The sequence below is a fragment of the Lutra lutra genome, chromosome 3 (genome assembly GCF_902655055.1).
Source record: "Lutra lutra chromosome 3, mLutLut1.2, whole genome shotgun sequence".
Lineage (NCBI taxonomy): Eukaryota > Metazoa > Chordata > Mammalia > Carnivora > Mustelidae > Lutra > Lutra lutra.
Window position 1 is genome coordinate 97798561 of NC_062280.1, and position 22645 is coordinate 97821205.

Genomic DNA, 22645 nt, shown 5'->3' on the forward strand with positions numbered 1-22645 from the left:
TTTTTGTCTTTCTGTTAAAAGGCAAGAGGACTATGGGACAGAGACCCCACCCCCCAGCCCCACCCCAAACCATAGTTATCGGTGATAGTCACTGGTGGAAGACAGCCTAGGGAGAATACAAAACTGTCACATCACCCTTAAGATGACACAAACAAATGGAAAGATACTATATTCTATGCTCATGGACTGGAAGAATATGGTTAAAATATGGTTAAAATGACTACCCAAAGCAGTCTATAGATTTAACGGAATCACTATTAGACACCAACAATATTTTTCATAGCAGTGGAACAAGTAATCCGAAAATCTGTATGGAACCACAAAAGACCCTGAATAGCCAAAGCAATCTTGAAAAAGAAGACCAAAGCTGGAGGTATCACAATTCCAGATTTCAGGATATATTATAAAGCTGTAGTAATCAAAATAGTATGGTAATGGCACACAGGCACATAGATCAGTGGAACAGAATACAGAGCCCAGAAATAAACCCACAGTTGCATAGTCAATTAATCTATGACAAAGCAGGCAAGAACATGTAATGGGAAAAAGACAGACTCTTCAACAAATGGTGTTGGGGAAACTTGACAGCTACATGGAAAAGATCAAACTGGACCACTTTCTTACACCACACACAAATACAAACTCAAAACGGATTAAAGACCTAAATGTGAGGCCTGAAATCATAAAAACCCTAGAAGAGAGCACAGGTATTAATTTCTCTGACATTGGGCATAACAACATTTTTCCAGCTATGTCTCCTGAGAAAGGAAAACAAAAGCCAAAAATAAACTATTGGTACTACAACAAAATAAAAAGGTTTTGCAGAGTGAAGGAAACCATCAACAAAACAAAAAGACAACCTACTGAATGGGAGAAGAATGGCAAATGGTATATCCAATAAGGGGCTGATCTCCAAAACATATAAAGAGCTTCTATAACATACCCAAACAACCAAATCATCCAATTAAAAAATGGGGAGAAGACATGAATCAACATTTCTCCAAAGGAGACATCCAGATGGGCCAACAGACACATGAAAAGATCCTTAACATCACTCATCATCAGGGAAATGCAAATCAAAAGTACCATGAGACATCATCACCTCACACTTGTCAGAATGACTAAAATCAACACCACAAGAAACAATACATGTAGGTGAGGACGTGGAGAAAAAATATCCTTCTTGCACTGTTGGTGGTAATACAAATGGGTGCAGCCACTGTAGAAAACAGTATGGAGTTCCTCAAAAAGTTAAAAATAGAAATACCAGTAATAATCCAGTATACTGCTACTGGGTATTGACCCAAAGAATATGAAAACACTAAATCAAAAAGACACATGCACCCCTGTATTTATTGTAGCATTATTTACAATAGCCAAATTATGGAAGCAATCTAAGTGCCCATTAATAGAAAAATGGATAAAAAAAATGTGATGTACACAAAGAAATCCTACACAGCCATAAAAAGGATGAGTGCATGACATTTGGGACCACGTGGGTAGTCCTAGGGAGTATCATGCTAAGTGAAGTGAGTCAGACTGGGAAAGACAAATACCTTATTTAAAAAAAAAAAAAAACCAAAAAACTAAAACAGAATCAGATCTATACACACAGAGAACAAACACCTGCAATAGAGGAGGGTGTAGGGGATGAGCAAAATGGGTGAAAGGGAGTGGGACACAGCAGCTTCCGGTTATGGAATGAGTTAAGTCACGGGAATAAATGGTGCAGAATAAGGAATACAGTCAACGACACTGTCATAGTGATGTAATGGGACACCAGTGATAAACACAGCATAACGTACAAACTTGTCCAGTCACTAAGTCACACACCTGAAACTAATATAACATTTTATGTCAACTATACTAAAAATATGTCAAAAAACAAGAAGCTAGTCTTCCTCGATTCCGAAAATACAGTCCCTGATAAGGGTGACCTACTCTCTCCTGTTGACCTCACCTACTAGAGTATGACTTCTGTGACCGTGTGACATGGTGTGACATGGTGCAACGAGGGGAAGTCATGACCATGAGAAAGATGCTGACATTCACTATCACAACTATAGTACATGCCACCAACACCACTACTGCCCCGCCCCCAACACACCACTGACTGAGCTCTGTGTCAGCTGCTGTCCCCAGCACTTCTCGAAATTACTTCACAGAGTCCTACCAAGACAATGAGGAGTGTATTATTGTTACCATCTCCATTTTACAGATGATAAACCGCAGCACAGACAGATGAAGTCATTTGCCCCAGATGACTGCAGAACAAGGGTTCCCGCTCAGACAGTCTGGTTCCAGATCCAATGGCACTTACCTACCGCTCCATATTGCCTCTGAAGGAGTGTGGTGGACCTGCCAGCCAGCAGGCGTCTCTGACCTGCTGCTTCTGAGCACACTTATTGGGGATTAACCTCTGGGCTTCTGCCACGTGCTTTTGTTAAATCATATCCCAACCATCCTCAAGGCTCACTGACACCACTGTTCGCTGAGCAACTCCCATACTAAAAATAATGCAGAGTTCGCATTTCCATACTTTCTGCCTCAAAATGAAAATGGAATATAAAGCAATCCAAAACCCTGGGCTCCCTAGGCACTTTACCTGGATAGGCATGTTTTCTCTTCCAGTGTGAAAGAAAAGAAGTTTATTTTCAACAAGAAGCTGTTTTTAGTCCCTATTTCAAGACAGTTAGACACAAGATAAAAGATAGTGTCAACAAAATACACAAGGGCAAAGATGTTGCAAAGTCCATTTCTGTGTCTGGCACACTACAGTGCTCAGTTATGTGTGTACTACACAAGTGAACAGATGAATGAATTAATCAACAAACAAATGGACTAGAAGAGTCTTCCCATCAATAAGGCTAAGGAAATCATACCTTTCTAGGGGATGAAATTTTTTCTCACCTTTGCATTTTACAGTTAAACCTGCAAAATCTGTTTTATTGCAATTTTAAATACCAGAACATTTTTGTGTTTTAGTCTTAATGATAATCCACTTATCCAGTAAGATTGTACACCTAAGGATAAGTTCTACAGAGCTTAATAAAGAAATTAGGGCAAAAATATTCCTTCAGATTCTCATGTAACATTTTTATATTTATCATTGTGTTTTACAGTTATTATAGCAGTAAAATGTGTTCTCAGCAGGATTACAACTTTCAATTACTAACAGGCTTTTAAAATTTTGTTTGTGCTTCAAAGCCTTAGCCATAAAAATTTAATCCCAACATTACTACCGGAACTCTATATCCCTAAAACTTACTGTACATGACAAAGATGAGATCAAAGCAATTGAAAACATTTAAAATGTCCTTCTGGGGGAAGTTAGCTTTGCTTTCTATCATGCTAGAAATGCTTTGATCAAGGGCAAGATCGACAAAAATCTCAGAACAGGTGCTCTGACAGCTTCTTTAAGTTTTCATTTCCAGAAAGCATGACTCCAGGGGGTGAGTAGGAGCTGGAGAAAGCTGCCACATTCTTGAGCAAGACAGTCAAGGTGATTTCACTGCTGGCTAAATGTGACTCCTAAGGTGGAGCCCAAAGAGATGGGATTTTAAGACAAAGGGGGTCCTGTTGGTAGAAAAGTCTATCAGTTTATAGGTCTAGACAGGGCAGAAAACCCCAACTGCCCAGATTATTCAGGCAATCAGTATTTGAGGAATGATCCAGAAAGGCAGTGCTTGGGGCCTCTGCTAGCCCACCCTGTCCCCCGGGGACATGCTTCCAAAGCAGCAGTTATCTAGCTGGCTGTCCTCCAGGCCAACCTTCACAGGCTCTGTCCTCAAGGCCCTCCATCAGAATCTGTGGAGTCCACAAGTCAAGGACTCTGGGCACAGCCATGATGGGATTAAGGTGTAGCCAGCATGATCTGCTGGCACAGAACCAACCGTGCAATGAGCAAGGACTTACATCTGAACTGGAAAATATTATTTGCATCTGGGCTTGCTCCTAATCCAAGTCCCTCTCCACCTTGGCTGCCCCCCAGGGCAGAGCTTCAACAAGGGGCAGCTTCACTCGCTGCTTGGGAGAAACCAGCAAAGACAGGACACTAATGAGAAAGGAAGGTGCTAATGAAAAAAGAATTAGCCCCAACCTCTCCCTTCCACTGACTGCCAGAATGTCAAGTTTCATCAGTTATATATTTTTAATTTCACAGTGACCTCTACACAGAAAGACAACAGAGTTAGAGTAATAAGCAAAATCCAGTCCATTCATTATGTACAAGGATACCGTGATGTTATTTATTATAGATAAGAACTGGACACGACCCAAATGCCCAACAAAAAGATTAAATTACATATGCCCATCCATTCATAAAACAGAATAAATCACTGGATTGGAACTCAGGGAGGGCAGAGCAGGCGTCTTGTCATCTCTGTTTATCACCACCGGCTGTTAACGTCAGGAGCCCACTGAATATTTACTGAATGGATGGTTAAAAAAAAAAAGTGTATGGCCATTAAAAATATCTAATGGCATGAGGAAATACAACAAAGAGAGTTTTAAAAAGCTATATATGAAATATTCCAATTTTTTAAAAATGATGTTATGTACATGGATCTGCATTTTAAAAAAGGACTGGAAGGAAATCAAAATTTATCTGGATTTGGGGTTAGGGAGTATTTTACTTTTTATTCTTTATTTCTTAGAGTACAGAAATGGGCGTGGCATCATCCTCGCCCTTGTGTGTTTCACTGACAGCATCTTCTATCTTGCGTTAAATAGTCTGGAAATGGTGACGCATACAGCTGCTTCCGTTGAAAATGAACTTCTTTCCTTTCACGTTAAACCAAGCCCACCCAGGTCAAGGACCAAGAGTGTCCAGGGTTTTTCACTGCCTTACGGCCTACATGCTCTCCACTTTCTATATTCACGGTACTCTGAAAATCACAGAGGCTTAAATGCTATTTGAAAATATATCCAGTGCAGTGAATTCTACCCTCACCAAGATACTGGCCCCATGTACCTGATGTCAGGTAAGAAGGCACCCCCTGCCCACCAAAACAGCTCAGTGACTGACCCTCACTGCCTTCTCGCATGTGAATTCTTAAAGCCACCTAAAGTTGCGACCATGCTCTCGCCCCGCAGCTGTCACGGGCAGCCACACCATGTCACAGTGGGCATTGAGCCACCACCTCAAAGAGAAAGGGCAGCTCAGAGGCGCAGTATTACACTATTGTTCTCTCCTGGGTTCGGCTGCAAGGGTAGACTTCAGCTTTGACTCCAATGTGTTCCAGAAGCAAATGTTATTCCTGAGGTGCTACCGGGGGGTGTCTCTAGTATTTCCAGGCATTTTCTAGGCAGCAGAATGTGAGGGAAAAAAATCCTATCTTGGCCTGTTGATGATCTCAAGTGCGTCCTGGAATCTGTAAATACCCAGAACAGAGCTCTTGGGCTGTTTTCTCAATTTTCCTGACACCCAGCCAGATGTATGGAATCGGAGTCCAGCATTTTAGTCCTTTTTATAGAACAGAAATGGATTCGGGCTCTGAGTGTTCAAGCCCACTGTCACTCAGGGTCCTTACCAGACTCCCCGGGGCGCACACCTCCCTCACCGTCAGGAAAGGCAGCCACCACACACACCTCCTTCCCGCTCACCACCGTACCAGAGACAGTACCCTCCAGCAGTGCCTTCCTTCAGAGATGGCGGGAGCTCACCAAATCCGGCCTAGCTCCCAGCCCACAGGGGGAAGCCTTCTCTTTTGAATGGGGCAGTGACAGTCACATCTCCTATTTCTAAAATGCCAAAGTCACTCTGTGGAGCCCGCACACTTTTAGAGGGGCCCAGGGAAGAGCCAGACAGCATCTGTCTGGAGCCTCAACCCTGTCCTCAGCCCCGGCCGGAGTGGGGCCCAGCACTGGTGCTGTCAAGGCAGGCCTGGTGACTCTGGTGGACAAGCCTCGCCTGTCCTTGTCGGGGAGGGCAATGGCAAGCCTGCCTCCCTCTCTCTGGAGGAGAGCTTACTTCCTCTCCTGTCTTATCCCCTGTAAACATGGGGAACCTTACTTCCTCTCATGTCTTATCCCTTGTAAACATGGAGAACAGCTACATAAACACGTTCTTGAAGCCCTACGTTCAAACGTATAAACAAACATCCACTTCACAAGAACAGTTCTGGTGCGGTGCTAACAGCCAGCGGTACATGTCGGCCACGGTTCGTGAGAACTCCCAACAATGAATGCATTTCACTCACCTACGTGCCTAAGTAAGCTTTGTAACAGGTGAGCCTTACAACAAGCCTCGGAGGTGAATGATACTATTATATCCTCAGTTTTACAAAAGAGGAAGCGGGCTTTTAAAACATCAGTCACCTACCCAAGGTCACACACCCAGTAAGGAACCCTACAGCCATATATGAAAACTCTCTAACGATCTTCCAGAATAAACACTGGTTCCTATGTCAGAATCAGGAGCACAAGAGCCACTCGGAGCCCCCCCGCCAGACATGGAATGCAGGGGGAATCTCGTCTCATTTCCAATCTCCCTAAAAACTTTACTTTCCAATTAGCCCCAGCTGGAACGGTCCCACACAGATAAGAGGTGAAGGGGCTGCTGCTGATCACTCCTGGCTCCTACTAAGGGCCAGGCATGCGTGGGGAACAAGAGAGGCAAAAATCCCTGCTCTTTGGGGGCTCACCTGCTACATGAAGAAGAGAGATGAGCAACAGAGCCAGTAACTATGTAACGAGGTGGTTTAGGTGTTAGAAAAATAGGTGGTCTAGGGGTTGTAAGACTGAGAATGAAATCGTGAAAGAGAGAACGGAAGGAGAGGAGGAGCAAGCTATGGGGAGAGGAGGCATGCAGGTGGGAGGAAGGGCAGAGGCGGGGACTCAGGAACAGGCGAATGCTCAGCCACCACCCCGCCAGCGGTCCCAGAAGACAGCTTGGTACCCAGACAGGTCTGGGAAGGGTCCACAGCTCCTGAGGGTGGCCACAGTGGCATGACGTCTGGCCAGCTGGTTCGGACAGGCCACTGGGTGAAGGGAGCAACCCCACTTCAGGGGCCTGGACACTCTGAGCCCAAGAGTCACATGCACATCCCCTCATGCCTGTTCTCTCCTCAAGCTAGGACTTGAAGCAGCAACAAGGCAGGAAAGGACAGGTCTTGTGGACAAAGAGAGCAGAAGAACAGGCTCCAATCCCTGCCAGAGACACAGTCTGACTGTTCTCCTGTTTACAGCACCCCCGAGGCCCTCCTCAGACGTGCGGCCCTGCTGGGCATGCTTGGGAACTCAGTCTGGCTCTGTCGGGGTGCCAGGTGGGGGGACTGCCACCACACACCCCTGGAAGAGCTCCAAGCCCAGAGAGGCCTGTTTTAGGTTGCCAACTTTCTAAAGCAGAAAGCCCTTCCTTTAATCACACCAGCCACGTCCCGTAGAGCAACCACGGCACTCCTCAGACACACTGACCAGCCCAGCTCCTCTCTTCTTCCCAGTGTCACTCCAAAGCAGTGTGTTTCCCTTGAGGGTGGAGAATTGCTGCTTTGGCAATGGTGGTTCTCCACAGCACCCCAGCCCTCCAAGAAAACAGTTCCTTGATCATATTTGAAGGAACAGAGCCAAAAGAAAGAAAGAAAGAAAGAAAGAAAGAAAGAAAGAAAGAAAGAAAGAAAGAAAGAAAGAAAGAAAGAAAGAAAGAAAGAAAGAAAGAAACAATTTTTAAAAAGCCATTCACAGGCTTTTTTTTTTTTTTTTTTTTTTTAAATCTCTGGTGAAATTCAACCTAAGTATTTTTCATCTTCTCTTTCATAGCAGGGGTGGAACCAAACATGCATAAAAGCTCATCTAACTCTCCAGACTTTATGTATGTCTGCAACACTGAGCAGGAGCTACCGGAGGCCACCATGCCAGCATCACGGTGGGGGTCTCCCTTTGGCCTATGAGCAGAACCCTAAATGATGTCAGTGTCTTAGAAGTGGGCATCCCCAGGCCAACAAGGGCCACCTGAAGCCCAATGCATTGCCCTTTGACCAGCAACCAAAAATCCTACCCTCTTCTCCAGGGCCCACATTTCGCAAACCTCACCTCTTTAAGGAAACAGGAGGAGCTTCTTCCTCTTTACCTCTCTTCCCCAACCCAGGAGTTAAGGAGCGGGGGGTGGTGGGGTGAGGAGAAAACAGGGAGGGGCCAAGGCCCCCAGGCAGTGGCAGGCCGGGCTCCCTCACAAGAAGATCCATCCCCCTGCACTCCTCTCCCCCTGCTGTCACACTGAGATCCAGAGCCCCAAGGGCCCCTGTATATGCTGCCCACCTTCCACACTGCTCCTGGCTCCCGTTGTTCAGCCCCATCAACCTCAGTTCTGCCCCAAGAGTGCACTTTCAGGCCTGGAGCACACACCCTGCCTTCTGCCTGGCCTGCTGGCCCTCAAGGGCCCTCCTCCCACCCCACCCGCAGCTCCCCGATGTCAGTAGGGCTAAGAGACACCTAAGAGAGGCTTTCTTCGACCTTCTTGTTCCAAGTAGCGCCTCATGCACTTTTTTAAGGAATCACACATCCCTGTCTCATCTTTCTTCCTGGAATTACTATCTGATATTGTCTCTATTATTTCTCCCTCCAAAATGAACATAGTGTTCACGAAAGCAGGGACCCCCGTCCGTCTTTTTCTAGCTGTATGCACAAGGACCGCACTGTCATATAGCTGCAGAGCTCACCGACATTTCCCAGAGTGCCAGGCTTGAGGGGTAACAGCCAGTCAACGGGACAACTGAGGCTCAAGAAGTCCAGGCAGTCAGGATGGACACAGGAGGTAAGGCAGAGTAAGAGGTCAAGAGGGAAAAGCCGCAGCAGGGAAACGGGAAACGGGCAGGGGAGGGGTGGCAGACCTGCTGAAGGCCTACACTGCTTCAGCCTGAGCCACGGTCCCCGCATCCACAACAGCAAAGAGCACCAAAGAGGCAAGAAAGGTCGCAGCAACTAAGCTGTGGATGGGACACTAAGGGAGGCCGTCTCTCACGGCCTGGACGGCACAAGCAGACGGGGCCAGTGTCGTAGATAAGAGGCAATCACCGGGCATCAGAATTTGGGTGAGGCCACAGAGACAGAGATGGAATTCACAGAGATCAATTCACCTCAGAAACAAGAAGGGCATTGACGAGGGTGAGTGACAGCATTCATGACATAGTTCCCGTGCAGTCACTGACCGGCATGGCCGGGAAGATGCGGCGGAGGCCGTGTGGCAGGAGGCCCTGGCTCCACACGCCCCTCTCCTCCTCACTCCCTCTCCCCCTCACCCCCTCTTCGTCGTGGCAGAGGAGCGCGCAGAAACGCTGTCCACACCCCACAGATGAATGCTCTGACTGTTCCACACAGGCTGCCTGGGACATCTTCCAGGCACTACTTCTGAATTCCCCAATTCCAAAAGAAGTTCAGAAGTCTCTTTTCAAATCAGCAGAACAAGGATGGGGGAGGAGAGGACTGTGTGCAAACTCTAGGACAGGCCAAGGACTCGTCAGACTAGCAACACTGGACACGCGTACCTCGCTTACACGTGCAATCACGTGGTAGTGTTGCACTCTGAGGGCCCGGGCCCCACAGCCAGAATGCGACACGACCACACCGCCTGCCTCCAAAGCCCGCGCTCCTAACCACTAGCCTCTGACCTGCCACGCAGAAGGAGCATTTCCAGGGGCGCGGGTGGTTCAGTGGTTAAGCGGCTGCCTTCAGCTCAGTTCATGATCCCAGGGACCTGGGATGGAGCCCCACAATGGGCTCCCTGCTCAATAGGGAGCCTGCTTCCCCCTCTCCCTCTGCCTGCTGCTCCCCCTGCTTGTGCTGACAAGTAAATAAAATCTCAAAAAAAAAAAAAAAAAAAAAAAAGGCATTTCCAGAGGACAGAGAAACACAACATTTGGATGCACACCTTATGTGAAGATGTCTTAAAGTGGACTCAAGTGTAGAGATGAGTCTTAGGACACCAAGCAAAATACCATAGAAAGAGGGCTCCACGGATAGAGCAGGGATTGACAAGACCCTGTGGCAACTACTCAGCTCTTGCCACTGCAGTGCAAAAACAGCCACAGAGAGCAAACAAGGGACACTTTACCTCTAAAAAAAGGAGGCTCAGGCCAAGGTGAGCTTGCTGTCCAGGCCTTAGACCATGGGAGTCCTGCGAAACTGCTGAGTCAAGGAGACACAGGACCTGATCGATGAGTATTTTAGACTGAATTACGGGGACTACTGAAAGATGGAGTCAGCGTGTTTTAGATGTCCTCTTAAATCTTGATTTTACCCTGCTTCTCTTATTGCAGTTGTTATAAACAACTGGGAGTGGTTCGGTTTCAATCAACGTTTATTTACTCAAAATGACAGAGGTCCATATTTGACCCACAGGTCACACAGTTTCCTGAACTCTTCTGCTCTAAGACCTCCAGCCAGGGAGTCTAAAAAATCAGTTATAATCTGAAGTCCGCTACCGGGATTCTTCAAACACCTGCCTCAGCTACTGACGATACATTTACACATCCTAAGAGCCTCTGATTATGCCAATATGGGGATGGGGAAACGAAGGTGTTTTCTCTCTCTCTCTCTCTCCTGTTTTGGTCTAATAATGGGATTGACTCAGAGCAGGCAAAGATCCCAGCCATACAGGATCAGCTCCTCACTGTCTCAGCGCAGGCATCCAGGCAGTGCTCTGTAGCTGGGCTGCATCTGTGGCAGAAAAAGAGACTGCAAACCGCTGTCCCAAGCATCCTCATCCCTGCTGTGTCAGCCCAGCTAAACCACTGAACATCCTGCGGTCTTTGCACCTCCTGACATCAACCACCAGAGCTGCCTGGCTGTGGACGTGCCCACCACGAGTACCGATGGACCGCAGGGGAAGCACACACCATTTGAAAGGCTCTCCAGCTTCCCAGGACTGGCCCTGGACTGCACCGCACCGTCTTTCTCAATACCAGTCATTGGTGCCCAGAACGGAGAAAAGGAAAAGGCCAGGCTGACAAATCTTAAATAATAAAAACTAACTATCTGCTTGGGAACTCTTTAAGAAGATGCTCTTAAGTGTTTTCTGTTTCACTCTTAGCGTGGTGATCCTCCAAGGTGGGGAGGAAGGCAATTTTGCACCCCGCCCCCCAATGTCTGGACACATTTTTGATGGTCACAACTAGGGGGGTGCTATTGGCTTTAGTGGGTACAGACACCAGAGGTGCTGCTCAGTATCCTACAGCACATGAGCAGACCCCACTACTAAGAATCACCCAGCCCCAAATGCCAAGAGTCTTGACATGACAAACCCTGTCTTAGTAGGATTTCACCATGTGATGGTCCCAGTGCCTCAAGCACGTATGCACAGTCCAGTTAAATTCCACAGACTCAGCTCCAAGGAGCACTCTGACTGACACGCCGAGTCGGATGAGATGCAAGAGAGAAACAGCAGTGTGTGCTACCTCTGCTGATGGGGCCTGTTGGGTTGTTTGCTATTTTTTGAGAAACAGAAGAATGACTCTGCTAAGGTTCACCTGTGAAAGGAGGAAGTTTTATAGTTGCTCTGAGCTCCAAACTCTTATGTAAGATAAGGTGGCCAAAATTCTAACAGACTACTCTGGGGTTCTGGTAACTTTCTACAACACATGGTGTCTGTGAGGTTGTAAGCCAAGACCCCATCTGCTCCTGAGAACATAGAGGAAGCCTAGCCTAGGAGATGTTCAGCAGGAAAAAAGAAATGGGGACACACACAACAACTATGAAAACTTAAAGTTCACAAATTTACCATTTGGGGTGTTCCTTCTGTCCCAGTTTGGCAGACTGAGATCAACAGGAGGAAGAAATTACTAACAGACGACTCTCCTCTTCCCCAAAATATTTAACACGGAAGGTACTGAACCAGAAACTCAAAAATGGAGTCGACTTTACTGGTTCTGTTTACTTGTTGCACATGGTGACAGTCTGATGTATTCTTTCTCACCTACGGTATTTGGAAATATTACAGAAGAATGAAGTCAATGAGTAACTTTTTTTTTTTAATTTTTAATTTAACTTTTTTCATGTTTTCATTCTTTTTTTTTTTAATTTATTTCTTTTCAGCGTAACAGAATTCATTGTTTATGCACCCTCTGAAAAACTACCTAGTTGTTTTTCAATATGGATCCTCAAAATGGAGTCTCGTTTTTTAATCCATCAGATCAAAAAGAAGGGGAGGTATTTATTTAGACATGTTGAAAACCAATGCCTATAGACACCGTCAAACTGAACAGATTAAAAGCAGACAAGTGGGGCGCCTGGGTGGCTCAGTGGGTTAAGCCGCTGCCTTCGGCTCAGGTCATGATCTCAGGGTCCTGGGATCGAGTCCCGCATCGGGCTCTCTGCTCAGCAGGGAGCCTGCTTCCCTTCCTCTCTCTCTGCCTGCCTCTCTGCCTACTTGTGATCTCTGTCTGTCAAATAAATAAATAAAATCTTAAAAAAAAAAAAAAAAGCAGACAAGTGTGATCATTCCAACAGTAGGCACTGAAAAAGAATTTCCACATTGTATGTTAAAAGCAACCATTTTCAGGGTGCCTGAGTGGCTCAAGTCAGTTAAATGTCTGACTCCTGGTTTCAGCTCAGATCACAATCTCAGGGTGATGAGAAAATATGCAACATCATCAGCCATCAGGGAAATTAAAATCAAAACCACACCCTTTAGAATAGCAAAAATTGGTATGGCAAGAAACAACAAACGTTGGAGAGGTTGTGGACAAAGGTGAACCCTCCTACAGTGTCAATGGGAATGCAAGTTGGAACAGCCACTTGGGAAAACAGGATGGAGATTCCTCAGAAAGTTAAAAATAGAGCTACTCTATGATCCAGCAATTGCACTAATGGGTATTTACCTGAAAGATACAGATGTAGTGAAAAGAGGGGCCATTTGTACCCCAATGTTCATAGCAGCAATGTTCATAATCACCAAACTATGGGAAGAGCCTAGATGTGCTTCAACAGATGAACGGATAAAGAAGATGCAGTCCATATATACAATCGAATATTACACAGCCATCAGAAAGGATGAATACCCAACTTTTGTATCAGCATGGATGGGACTGGAGGAGATAAAGCTGAGTGAAATAAGTCAAACAGAGAAGACAATTATCATATGGTTTCACTTACTTGTGGAGCATAAGGAATAGCATGCAGGACATAAGGAGAAGGAAGGGAAAAATGAAGTGGGGGAAATCAGAGGGGGAGATGAACCATGAGAGACTATGGACTTTGGGAATCAAACTGAGGGTTTTAGAGGGGAGGGGGTTGGGGGGATGGGTCAGCCTGGTGATGGGTATTAAGGAGGGCACTTGTTGAATGGAGTGCTGGGTGTTATACGTAAACAATGAATCATGGAACACTACATCAAAAACTAATGATGTACTGTATGGTGACTAACATAATAAAAAAATTATAAAAAAAAAAATAAATAAAAGCAACCATTTTCAGGGTGCCTGGGTGGTTCAGTCGGTTAAATGTCCAACTCCTGGTCTCAGCTCAGAATATTATCTCAGGTCATGAGGTCAAGCCCCCTGCTGGGTTTCTCTCTGGGCCTGTGGCCTGCTTAAGACTCTCTCCCTCTCCTCTGCTCCTCCACTGACCTCACCTCCCCCCACCAAAAAACAAAACAAAACAAAACAAAAACCAAAAAAAAAAAAAACCCAACCATTTTCTCCTTACCAAAAAAATATATATGAAATTTAAAAGTAACCAAATTTCCTGGATCCTTTCAAAAAGAAAAAAAAAAAAAGATTATGTAAAATTAAGTATGACTTCCTGCATTTGAACTCAAGCTTCCAACTGCTGCTATATATTTTCAGGAAAACACCATATGAACTCCATAGACTTCAGAGTCCGTGACTGATGGGTCATAAGGTAGAACACTAATGTTTTCCACCTCAGCCACCCCATTCTTGCATCTCATTCATATTACACCTCAGGGTCCCAATCCCTAAGGCCACTAAGTTCTCTGTTCAGTGACTGGACTTGTCAATGAGTAAAAGGACAGATCATCACCTATGGATTAAGTCTACTCCCATCTTCAGTCATCAAGGAGAGCTGGGAGGTCAGTTCCCCACATCACGGTATGATCCAAATTTCATTTACAATTTCTGTTCTGTATTTGTGCATCTATGCTTTTTAAAGTATTATTCATGTATATGTATATTTTTGTGTGTATATATAAAATATCAGAAAGTATACACTGAGATGTTAATTATGGTTATTTCCTAGAGCAGTAGATTTATATGTGATTTTCTTTATTCTTGGTGGGTTTTTTTTTTTTTTTGCACATCTATAGCTTCCAACTTTTTCTATATTAAGCATAACATTTGCCAAAAGAAAAATAAGTAATATTTTGTGTATTCTTTTTCCCACTCAGCCTTATTTCTAAAAGAGTTTTAGAAAAAAGCAACACATACAGTAAGACTTCTTTCAAAGTCTGGGCAATTAGAGACAAGGGCAAGAAATAAGAACAGTTGACTCTCAAGAAGCCAAAGATGAAAGCTATTAGCCAGCAGCACATAATCGCTAGTGTCCTATGCTGTGGCCAGAGGGAGGCACACACTTGGCTTGGAGTTTCTCCCCACCCTCCTACCTCACCCTGCCCACCCCCAACACAGTCCTCATTCCCCCACACATTCCTCCCCACCCTTCTTACCTCACCCCCCACCCCACCTTAATTAAGTTTTGTTTAGGGAAAAGAATGAGAATATTTTTCTCCGCTCCCTGATCATACTCCCAGATGAGATCATGCAATCCAGAAATGTGTTGAGGAAGAAGGGCTGGCTGCAAATCCAACCTGGAGCGCTGATAACCGTTCCACCCCTACTGCTCCTGGGTCTGGGTGTTAGTCTGTGGGGACAAGAGCTCAGAAGCTCCCCAAGGACATGGCTTTAACTTTCCCAAAGTGTCTCTCTGTGTGCAATTCACTGCCACAGAGGCAGTGGCAAGGGATGCACTCAATCCATGACAAAACCAAGGTGGCGAGGCTCTGGGGTCCTTCTCAGGCAGAACCACGCTCTATCAAGCAGCCCCAGTAGCCCGGCGCTTACCATAAGCTGTCATGACGCCGGCATACGGCCCGTCCACCACATTCCTGTTTTCCTCTGCCAGCGCCTTGATGTACCTCTTGCTGAGGTCTAGGATCTGCTCGCGTAGCATGGAGCTGCTCTCGGGCTGAGTTCGCTGCTGGATGGTAAAATGCAGGAGCATCATACCCCAGATAAAGCCAAAAGTCACAAGGAAAAAGCCGAGCTTCTGAGAGGACAGCTTCCACGGAGTAAAGAGAGCCATTGCTCTCCAGCAACTTCACCTGCCCTTTGGCTCTTACAACGTAGGAGGAAGACACAAGTTCATGGTGCAGGCTGGATGGGTGGGCTTGCCGGTGTCACTCTGGCTCCTGCGTCAGCCGATTTCCTTTCCTCGTTTCCATTCCGCTGTGAAGAAGGGGGAAAGTTAGTAGAGTGGTTGTGGCAAAACACAGGGAAACCAACCAGGAGCCATGTTTTCATTCAAATAGCTCCAAAACGCGCACTTCCTTTTTTCTTAATTTGCTGGTTCAATATCTTATGTTATGATTCCAGATCTGTAAGCTGAGAGGGGAAATCTGGCTAGGCGCCAAAAAAGCTGCACAAATACAGAGGAGGAAATGTGTGTCTGACTATGTTAACAGGTGTAGCAGGGCTGTTCCAGTCTGGACCAAGTTCAAAACAGGAAGCTTATTTTGCAAGGTGGGGAGGAGATGGAAGGGTATTTCACTGAATGTCAGCAAAAACCCAAGCGGAGGGTGGAGTCAAAGCACCACCGGGCACTTCTGTGCATCTGTAACTTGAGCTTACAAAGTCATTGGCCTGTGCTCTGGCAAGGATTAGAGCATGCAGCTGGGGAGGTGAGCAACAGAATGGGCACCTCCTCAGGGGTCATTAGACCAGGAAAGGGCAGCAAGCTCCCAAGTTATGTAAGCATGGCCAGCTCGCATTAGCGGTGTCCGGAGAGAGAGAAGCTGAAGCTCTCGGGGCCACCAGGCAGCCTCCCCCCAGGTACCAGTGCTGAGAGGCTGTGCCAGGGGTACCCAGCGGTCTTCCTGTTCAAGCTACCACAAGTGAAAGAGGCAGCTCACCACTCATTTGCACACTGCAACTCAGGAAACGTGGAGTACATGATAGCCACCTTTCTCGTAGTTCTCACGTTCACTCATGCCATGGGGCAAAATATGAGGTTAAAAGGCGCAAAGGCACAGTTTCAATACTCATCAGCCTGATCCTATTTGGTACCCTATTTGGGCCAAGGTTTTAAAGCAAGTCTTCCCAATACCTGAGGCCGAGGCAGAGGTTGCAAATGGGTTACAAGTAGGCCACATTCTCCACCCTCGAACGAGAGTCCTGGGTCCAAGAACCAGCCAGGTCCCAAATGGCACCATTTCCTCAGTGTGCCAAAGGAAAAGCTGAGCAATGATCTCCACACAGGACTTACCCAGGATTTACTCAGAGGGTGCACCTGTTTTTGTTCTAAGTATTTTTCTTTGGAAGCAGCCTAAGAAGGAACGATGGCGAGATCTTGGTGCAATTCTCTTTCAGAATCTGTCATGTGGTGGATCTGCGTTGGTCTTCCTCTCTCACTATTTTCCTCACCTATGAATGGCCATTAGTAGTTGGTAGTAATGCGATGAACGGTAAATGACAAATAAATTCTAGGCATGCTTTTTGCGCCTTATCTCACCGAATTCTTAGAGTCCTTGATGGGAAGAACTACTACTATCATTCTGTTTCACAGATGGGAAACAAAGGCCCAGAGAGATTAACTTGTCCACCCTGGACACCATGCCCTGCCTTCCCTATGCCACTCACCTTTCCCCACCAGCCTATGTATCGATGGCCAACATGTGTGTGTTCATGCTTTAAGGGTTGTAAAAAACAAGAACAAAGAAAATGTGACAGAAATCCTATGTAGCTCAATGGCCTAAAACAGTTACTCTTGGCCTTAAACAGAAAAAGATTACTGACCCCTGAATTCTAGGCCAGTGGCTTTTCAAAGCATGGTCCCTAAGTCCACAGCAGCAAAAGCACCACGGAGAAATGCCAATTCTCAGGCCCCAACCCAGACCGAATTAAATCAGCAACTCTGGGGTGTGGGGAGCAGGCAGCCATCTGTGCTCCAATGAGCCTTCCAGGTGATTCTGATATCTCCTCCAGTCTGAGAGCTGCTGATCCAGGCAGAAGGATGTCGTCACTAAGGCATACCATTGTGCTGTCTGTACAGCATGGCTCAGACTCCCTCTTGTGATACCATGTCACTGAAATTCCTCGGGCCTGGCCGCACCCTCCACACCTGCCGGTCAGCTCGCGCCATAACCCTGCACACCCTTCCTCATGGTCTTCCCGTATTCACTTTTGCTGTTTTCACTCCTGGGCTGGCCCTCCACAGATTGCACCGATCATCCAAATCCGGCCTGCTTGCAGGGCCCCAGCTCTACTCACACAGGCTCCAGACAGCTTTCCCTACTGCTCCAGCTTGGGTGCCCCTCACTGGTCTGCAGTTTCCAAACATGTGTCTGTCTACATAGGTTGTTCGCTAGTTGCTGTGTGGGATCTTGTGACATCCTATAAGGGAAACCCCCACCCCCTGCCCCCTTGCCCCCCATCACCACGTGCATTCTGAGAGAAAGATGCTGGTCCTGGGGGCACAATAAACCACATGTTGACCAAGCATGCTTGTCCTCCAGGCACTAGAGCACTTTATTTGGCCCTTCCAAACCAGGGCTCCGGGAGCAGCACCTAGCCCTCTTTCTTTCCTCCATTCATTCCATAGCATATACTGAGCCCCTGAGCCATCGGGCCCTGGAGACTCAATGAACAGCAAGACAGAGATCCCAGCCTCGTGGGGCTGATGCTTTAAAGCCACCTCTCTAACTGGGAGCTACGCCGGGTCCTTAGGAAGTGGCTGCGCTTCCTGTTTGAGAACCCACACCACTGAGTCAACTGTACCCCAAGGCTGAAGGGATTTTCCCAGGGCAAGTAAACTCGAAGCTACACTAAAAATGACAGTCAGCAGGCAATTTTCTTTTACTACTTTAAGGGAGAATCCCAAATGCATACAGGAATTACCTGTTAACTTCAGGCAGGAAACTCCACTCCACTTTGTCAATTAGCCCCCTGAAGAAGCTGCCCAAGGCTGCAAAGTCGAAGCAAGGGCAGGGCCAGGTATAAGAATGGAATGAGGGCCTCAGCAGATGTCAGAACCACCCACAGATGGCCCATCTGAGCAGCAAAGATGGTTGAGAAACCCAAGCAAGGTTAAATTCTACCAGTTCAGAGACATACAAATTTGGAGTGAAAAGCCCTCTCATCCCAAGTTCAGAAAACAGTTCTGATTACCGAGGGCCCAGATTTTAAGTGACCAGGGAACTGCCAGGAATGTTCTTTTCTCCCATGGAATCTACAGTGTGGCACAGGAGCTGCGGTCTCAGCATACTCACAGCATATACACAGAACTGAACTAGAACTCATCTCTACAATTCCTACTAACACAGAATTTTAAAGGCCTTTTCCAAACCATTACCCAGGACACACCCCTAACTCCCACAGTAATAGCAGGGGTAGGGGGCAATAGTATAGCAAACCTCACCGGAAGGTGCTTCATGATCAGAAAGGGTTTAAGGATCATCATCAGTGACAGTCCCAACATTCATCAAGAGGATACAGAACAACAGTGATCAAAAAGCAGTAGATCTGGCTAAGAATCTGCCTCCAGACTTAGCTGGAACTGCTTGCAAAACAGAGCCGATAGGCACAAAAACACAGTCTATCTCAGAAGGCCTTGTTGCCCACCACAGCAGTGCCAGCCCGAGGCCACGACCCCGTCTGTCCTCCAAAAAGAAGTCTGTACCAAGTCTGTCAGCAATGAGCTCAACTTCTAGGCCCACCACTGCCACTAACCACCCTGATCCACACCCCCTATATCCCTGTACTTCCTAAAAGAGCAGCATTCACCTCCTTCCTCCCCATTCACTCATCAGCACGGTAAAATCTGGCATCCCCCTTTCCAAAACTGATCGAAGATGTCTGGCACCGAAAGAAATGTGTCCATTCTCTTAATTTAAAAAGTAAAATCATATGAAAAGACACACACATCATTAGCCTTTAGGGAAATGCAAATTAAAACCACAATGAGATACCAGTTCATACCCACCGGATTGCCATACTCAACAATGAGAGCTCAGAACCAGTGCTGGTAAGGACGTCTAGAAGTTGGAACCTTTGCATACTGAGGGTGGGAATGTACCATGATGTAGCTGGTATGGAAAATAGTCTGGCGGTTCTTCAAATGGTTAACCACAGAGTTACCATGTGACCCAGGCAACTCCACTCCTGAAATTCTCCCCAGAGAAATGAAAGCCTATGCCCACACAAAAACTTGTACACGAATGTTCACAGCAATCTTGCTCATAATAGGCAAAAACCCGAAACAACTCAAACGTCCATCAGCTGACAGTCGGATGAAAAAAACACATACAATGGCATACTACTCAATCAATGGGAATAAGTTAGGTTCTGATATGAGCTCCAGCACAGCCGGTCCCCGAAAACACTATGTGAGGTGAAAAAAGGCAGACATAGAAAACTACATATTGTATCTTTCTATTTTAATGCAATGGGTAGAGGAAGAAAATCTATAGACACAGAAAGTGCAATAGTTGTGCTGGGCTTGTGAAAACAGGAGAATTAGGAGGTGACAACCCAGCACACGGGGGTTATTTCAGGGGATAATGAAAACATCCCAAAATTAATTGTGATGGATGCACAATTCTGTGGATATACTGAAAACACCGAATTATCCACCTTATGTGAGAGAATTAGAAGATACATGAATTGTATCTCAAGAAAGCTGTTCCTGAAAAAAGAAAAAAGAGAGCAAGCCCACCTCCAGAGTTGGGGGTAGGAAGAGGAGCTGTATATGGAGACAGTCAGAGGAGCCCCAGGGGCCCCTGCAGCCCCCGCCAACGACCCACCCTTTCCCCTCTTCCCCACAGCCAGGCAAGGCCAGGCTGTGTCATGACTAAGGGCTGACCACAGGCCTACTAACCAAAGGAAATTACACTGAGAAATCTGCCACCAGCCATCAGACATGGCTGCTCTTATAAGATCCCCATCCACCTCAGAGGCCCTTCAAGGCCAGGCCTGCTTTGCGTGCCAGAGGCCAACTTCTCAAACCACCTGAGGACATAGAGAACAACAGCTCCCCCCCAGGGGACACAGAGGAAGCAAGCAGTTCCTGTAGCTGCCTACCCAACAACCTTGCAGGGACCATTTCTTACTTCAGGAGCATTCTCCTCAGACGATAAGTGAAGCTGGAAATGGCTGTCCCTTCAGGAGCAATGCCAGTCCCAACCAGAGAGGTCAGCTTCTCCTAGAGCCCCACCGGCCAATCCCCTCACAGCTTGCCAGTCCAACATTCACATGGGACAGCTGTGCTTGAAGAGTCATTCACACACCTTTTCTGTCCTAGCCATGCACCCCCTGAAGTGTGTTCTATCTATCTAGAACCAGTGGCTATGGGCCAACCTTTCACCTCATCTTGTACAGTAACATTCAAGAAACCCTAAGTCAGCTGTGCTCCTCCATGTTGCCTTGGGAAATCCCACCCATATCTCACAACTGACCCCCACCTTCTGCATTCAGCCTCCCATGGAACACTCACACCAGACTGTGCTTCACTTTTTTTTTTTAACCATTTTTATTAACATATAATGTATTATTTGCCCCAGGGGTACAGGTCTGTGAATCATCAGTCTTACACACTTCACAGCACTCACCAGAGCAGATACCCTCCCCAATGTCCATAACCCAACCACCCTATCCCTACCCCTGCTTCCCCCAGCAATCCTCAGTTTGTTTTGTGAGATTAATAAGACTCTCTTATAGTTTGTCTCCCTCCTGATCCTATCTTGTTTCATTTTGAAGGGCTTCTTTCCTCCTGCTCTTTAGGATAATCCTTCCTTTCATCTCTCCTCTAGGGGCATAAGCTCCCAAAAGACAGGAAATGCCAGGCATGGCCCTGCCTTGCATGTAGTAGATGGTCATTAAGTGTCTGCTAGATGGAAGGGCAGGATGGCAGAAACGAGATGAAGAAACACAAGTGAGCAGTGATCCCCAAGACCTCCTCGTGGTGTGAACCACAGAAAAGCCTGGCACTCTGACTCTATATTTGTCCCTTACCTGCCGTGAGTTTTTGCCCGAAGACCTTGTCACACAGCAGTGGAAAATCACTGTGCCCTTGAGGAGATGGGGTTCAACTACAGAGGATACGGTGGCAGTGAGGTGTGAGAAGGAAAAGAAAACAAACTCCTGACCAAAATCCCAGAAGGGGCAGTGGTTGTAGGAAGGAAAAGGTATCTAAGGACAAGAGATGGGAAGGCCAACAAGCAGTGGGGGTGAGGGGTCTGGACCCCAGGGGGAGGCTGCTGGTGTCATCACCGGTCATCCAAGAGGATCTGAGGAAGACAACAGAGGGGTGGTAAGTGAGGAAAAACGAACGAACACTTGCTCCCAGGCCGGGAGATCTTGGACCTGCAGCTTGCTCCGTCCACTGGCACTGTGTGACCCTAGACAAGTGTGTCTTGGTGTCCGCACGTCAGACATGGGGGAACTTGTAGCAGCACAAAACACTGTAAGAGCTGGATGGGTGGGAGCTGAAGGACCCGCGTCCCTGGTGTTTAAACCGTGTCTCAAAGGACTCTGGGGTTCCCAGAGAGGTTTCTAGCTTTGAGGGCCCCCAGATGCTTTCATTTGAATTTTGTTTTTCTTCGCTTAAAATAGGTTCTTTAAAAAAAAAAAAAAAATCTGTTAGAAAAATTTTTACACTGTAGAGATTCAGAACAAAACTTCCCTAGCTAGTTCCGTATGCATGGAGTTTGAACTTTGAATTTCTATGCTATATGGTCAGGAAGTTAATGCTTGGCAACAGGCTCATATGCTTATTTGTTCTATAAAATTCAGGGCCACGTATTTACTCATATAAAATTATATGACAGAGAACTGATAGCCTAATTAAGTGCTAGATGAGGGTCAGTCATAAATTGTAAGTTTCAGAGGCTTCTTGTCTAACTTACTATAAGCAGTAACAAGAGTCTTAAGATGATGTTAACAATTTAACTCTAAAACAATTGCCTACTACTTCTCAATTTGCATTAAGACCAACATGGAGTGTTTGGTAAACTGTTTTTAAGTTTAGACTATAAGTCTAACCCCTCCAGGGGTTAGGAGAATGAAAGATGGGAACAAAAATATACATTGATGGCATTACTGGTGTTAAGGAAGAGAGATGGTCTGGGGAGACATTCTTGCTCTAAATAGGGAGGTCTCACATTGTTAAAGAGAGAAGCGGAGGAGGACGGAAGGAAAAGCAAAGCAGAGTTTTCCTCCAAAATGAGTCCAAAGTCCTGGGAAGTTGCTCTGAGGTTGTTCACTCCCCTGGTGGGCCCAGATACATAGGCCTGGTACCACCGTCTTGAGACCAGTGGTAGAATCCACTCAGCAGCAGCCCCTAATATGAAGTCGGTTATCACAATCTTGACAGTTGTGATAACCCCTTAGCTCACCTCTCATCCTAGGGAGCAAAGGAGCTCAGGAACCAACCAAAGGCGCCGGTTCAAACAGGTACAAACAGTAGTCCTTCTTCCCTACTTTCG

General features: G+C 46.5%; 1 protein-coding gene across 3 annotated transcripts in view; it reads right to left on the reverse strand.

The window, feature by feature from the left end:
- MGAT5 (alpha-1,6-mannosylglycoprotein 6-beta-N-acetylglucosaminyltransferase) overlaps positions 1–22645 on the reverse strand; it is a 351528-nt gene that overhangs the window by 210423 nt on the left and 118460 nt on the right. For all 3 annotated transcript variants that reach the window (XM_047722524.1, XM_047722521.1, XM_047722522.1), the window contains one exon: positions 15012–15395. In XM_047722524.1, the coding sequence (XP_047578480.1) occupies positions 15012–15252 (241 nt within the window). In that variant the 5' untranslated portion in view covers positions 15253–15395. The remainder of the gene's footprint in view (positions 1–15011; positions 15396–22645) is intronic.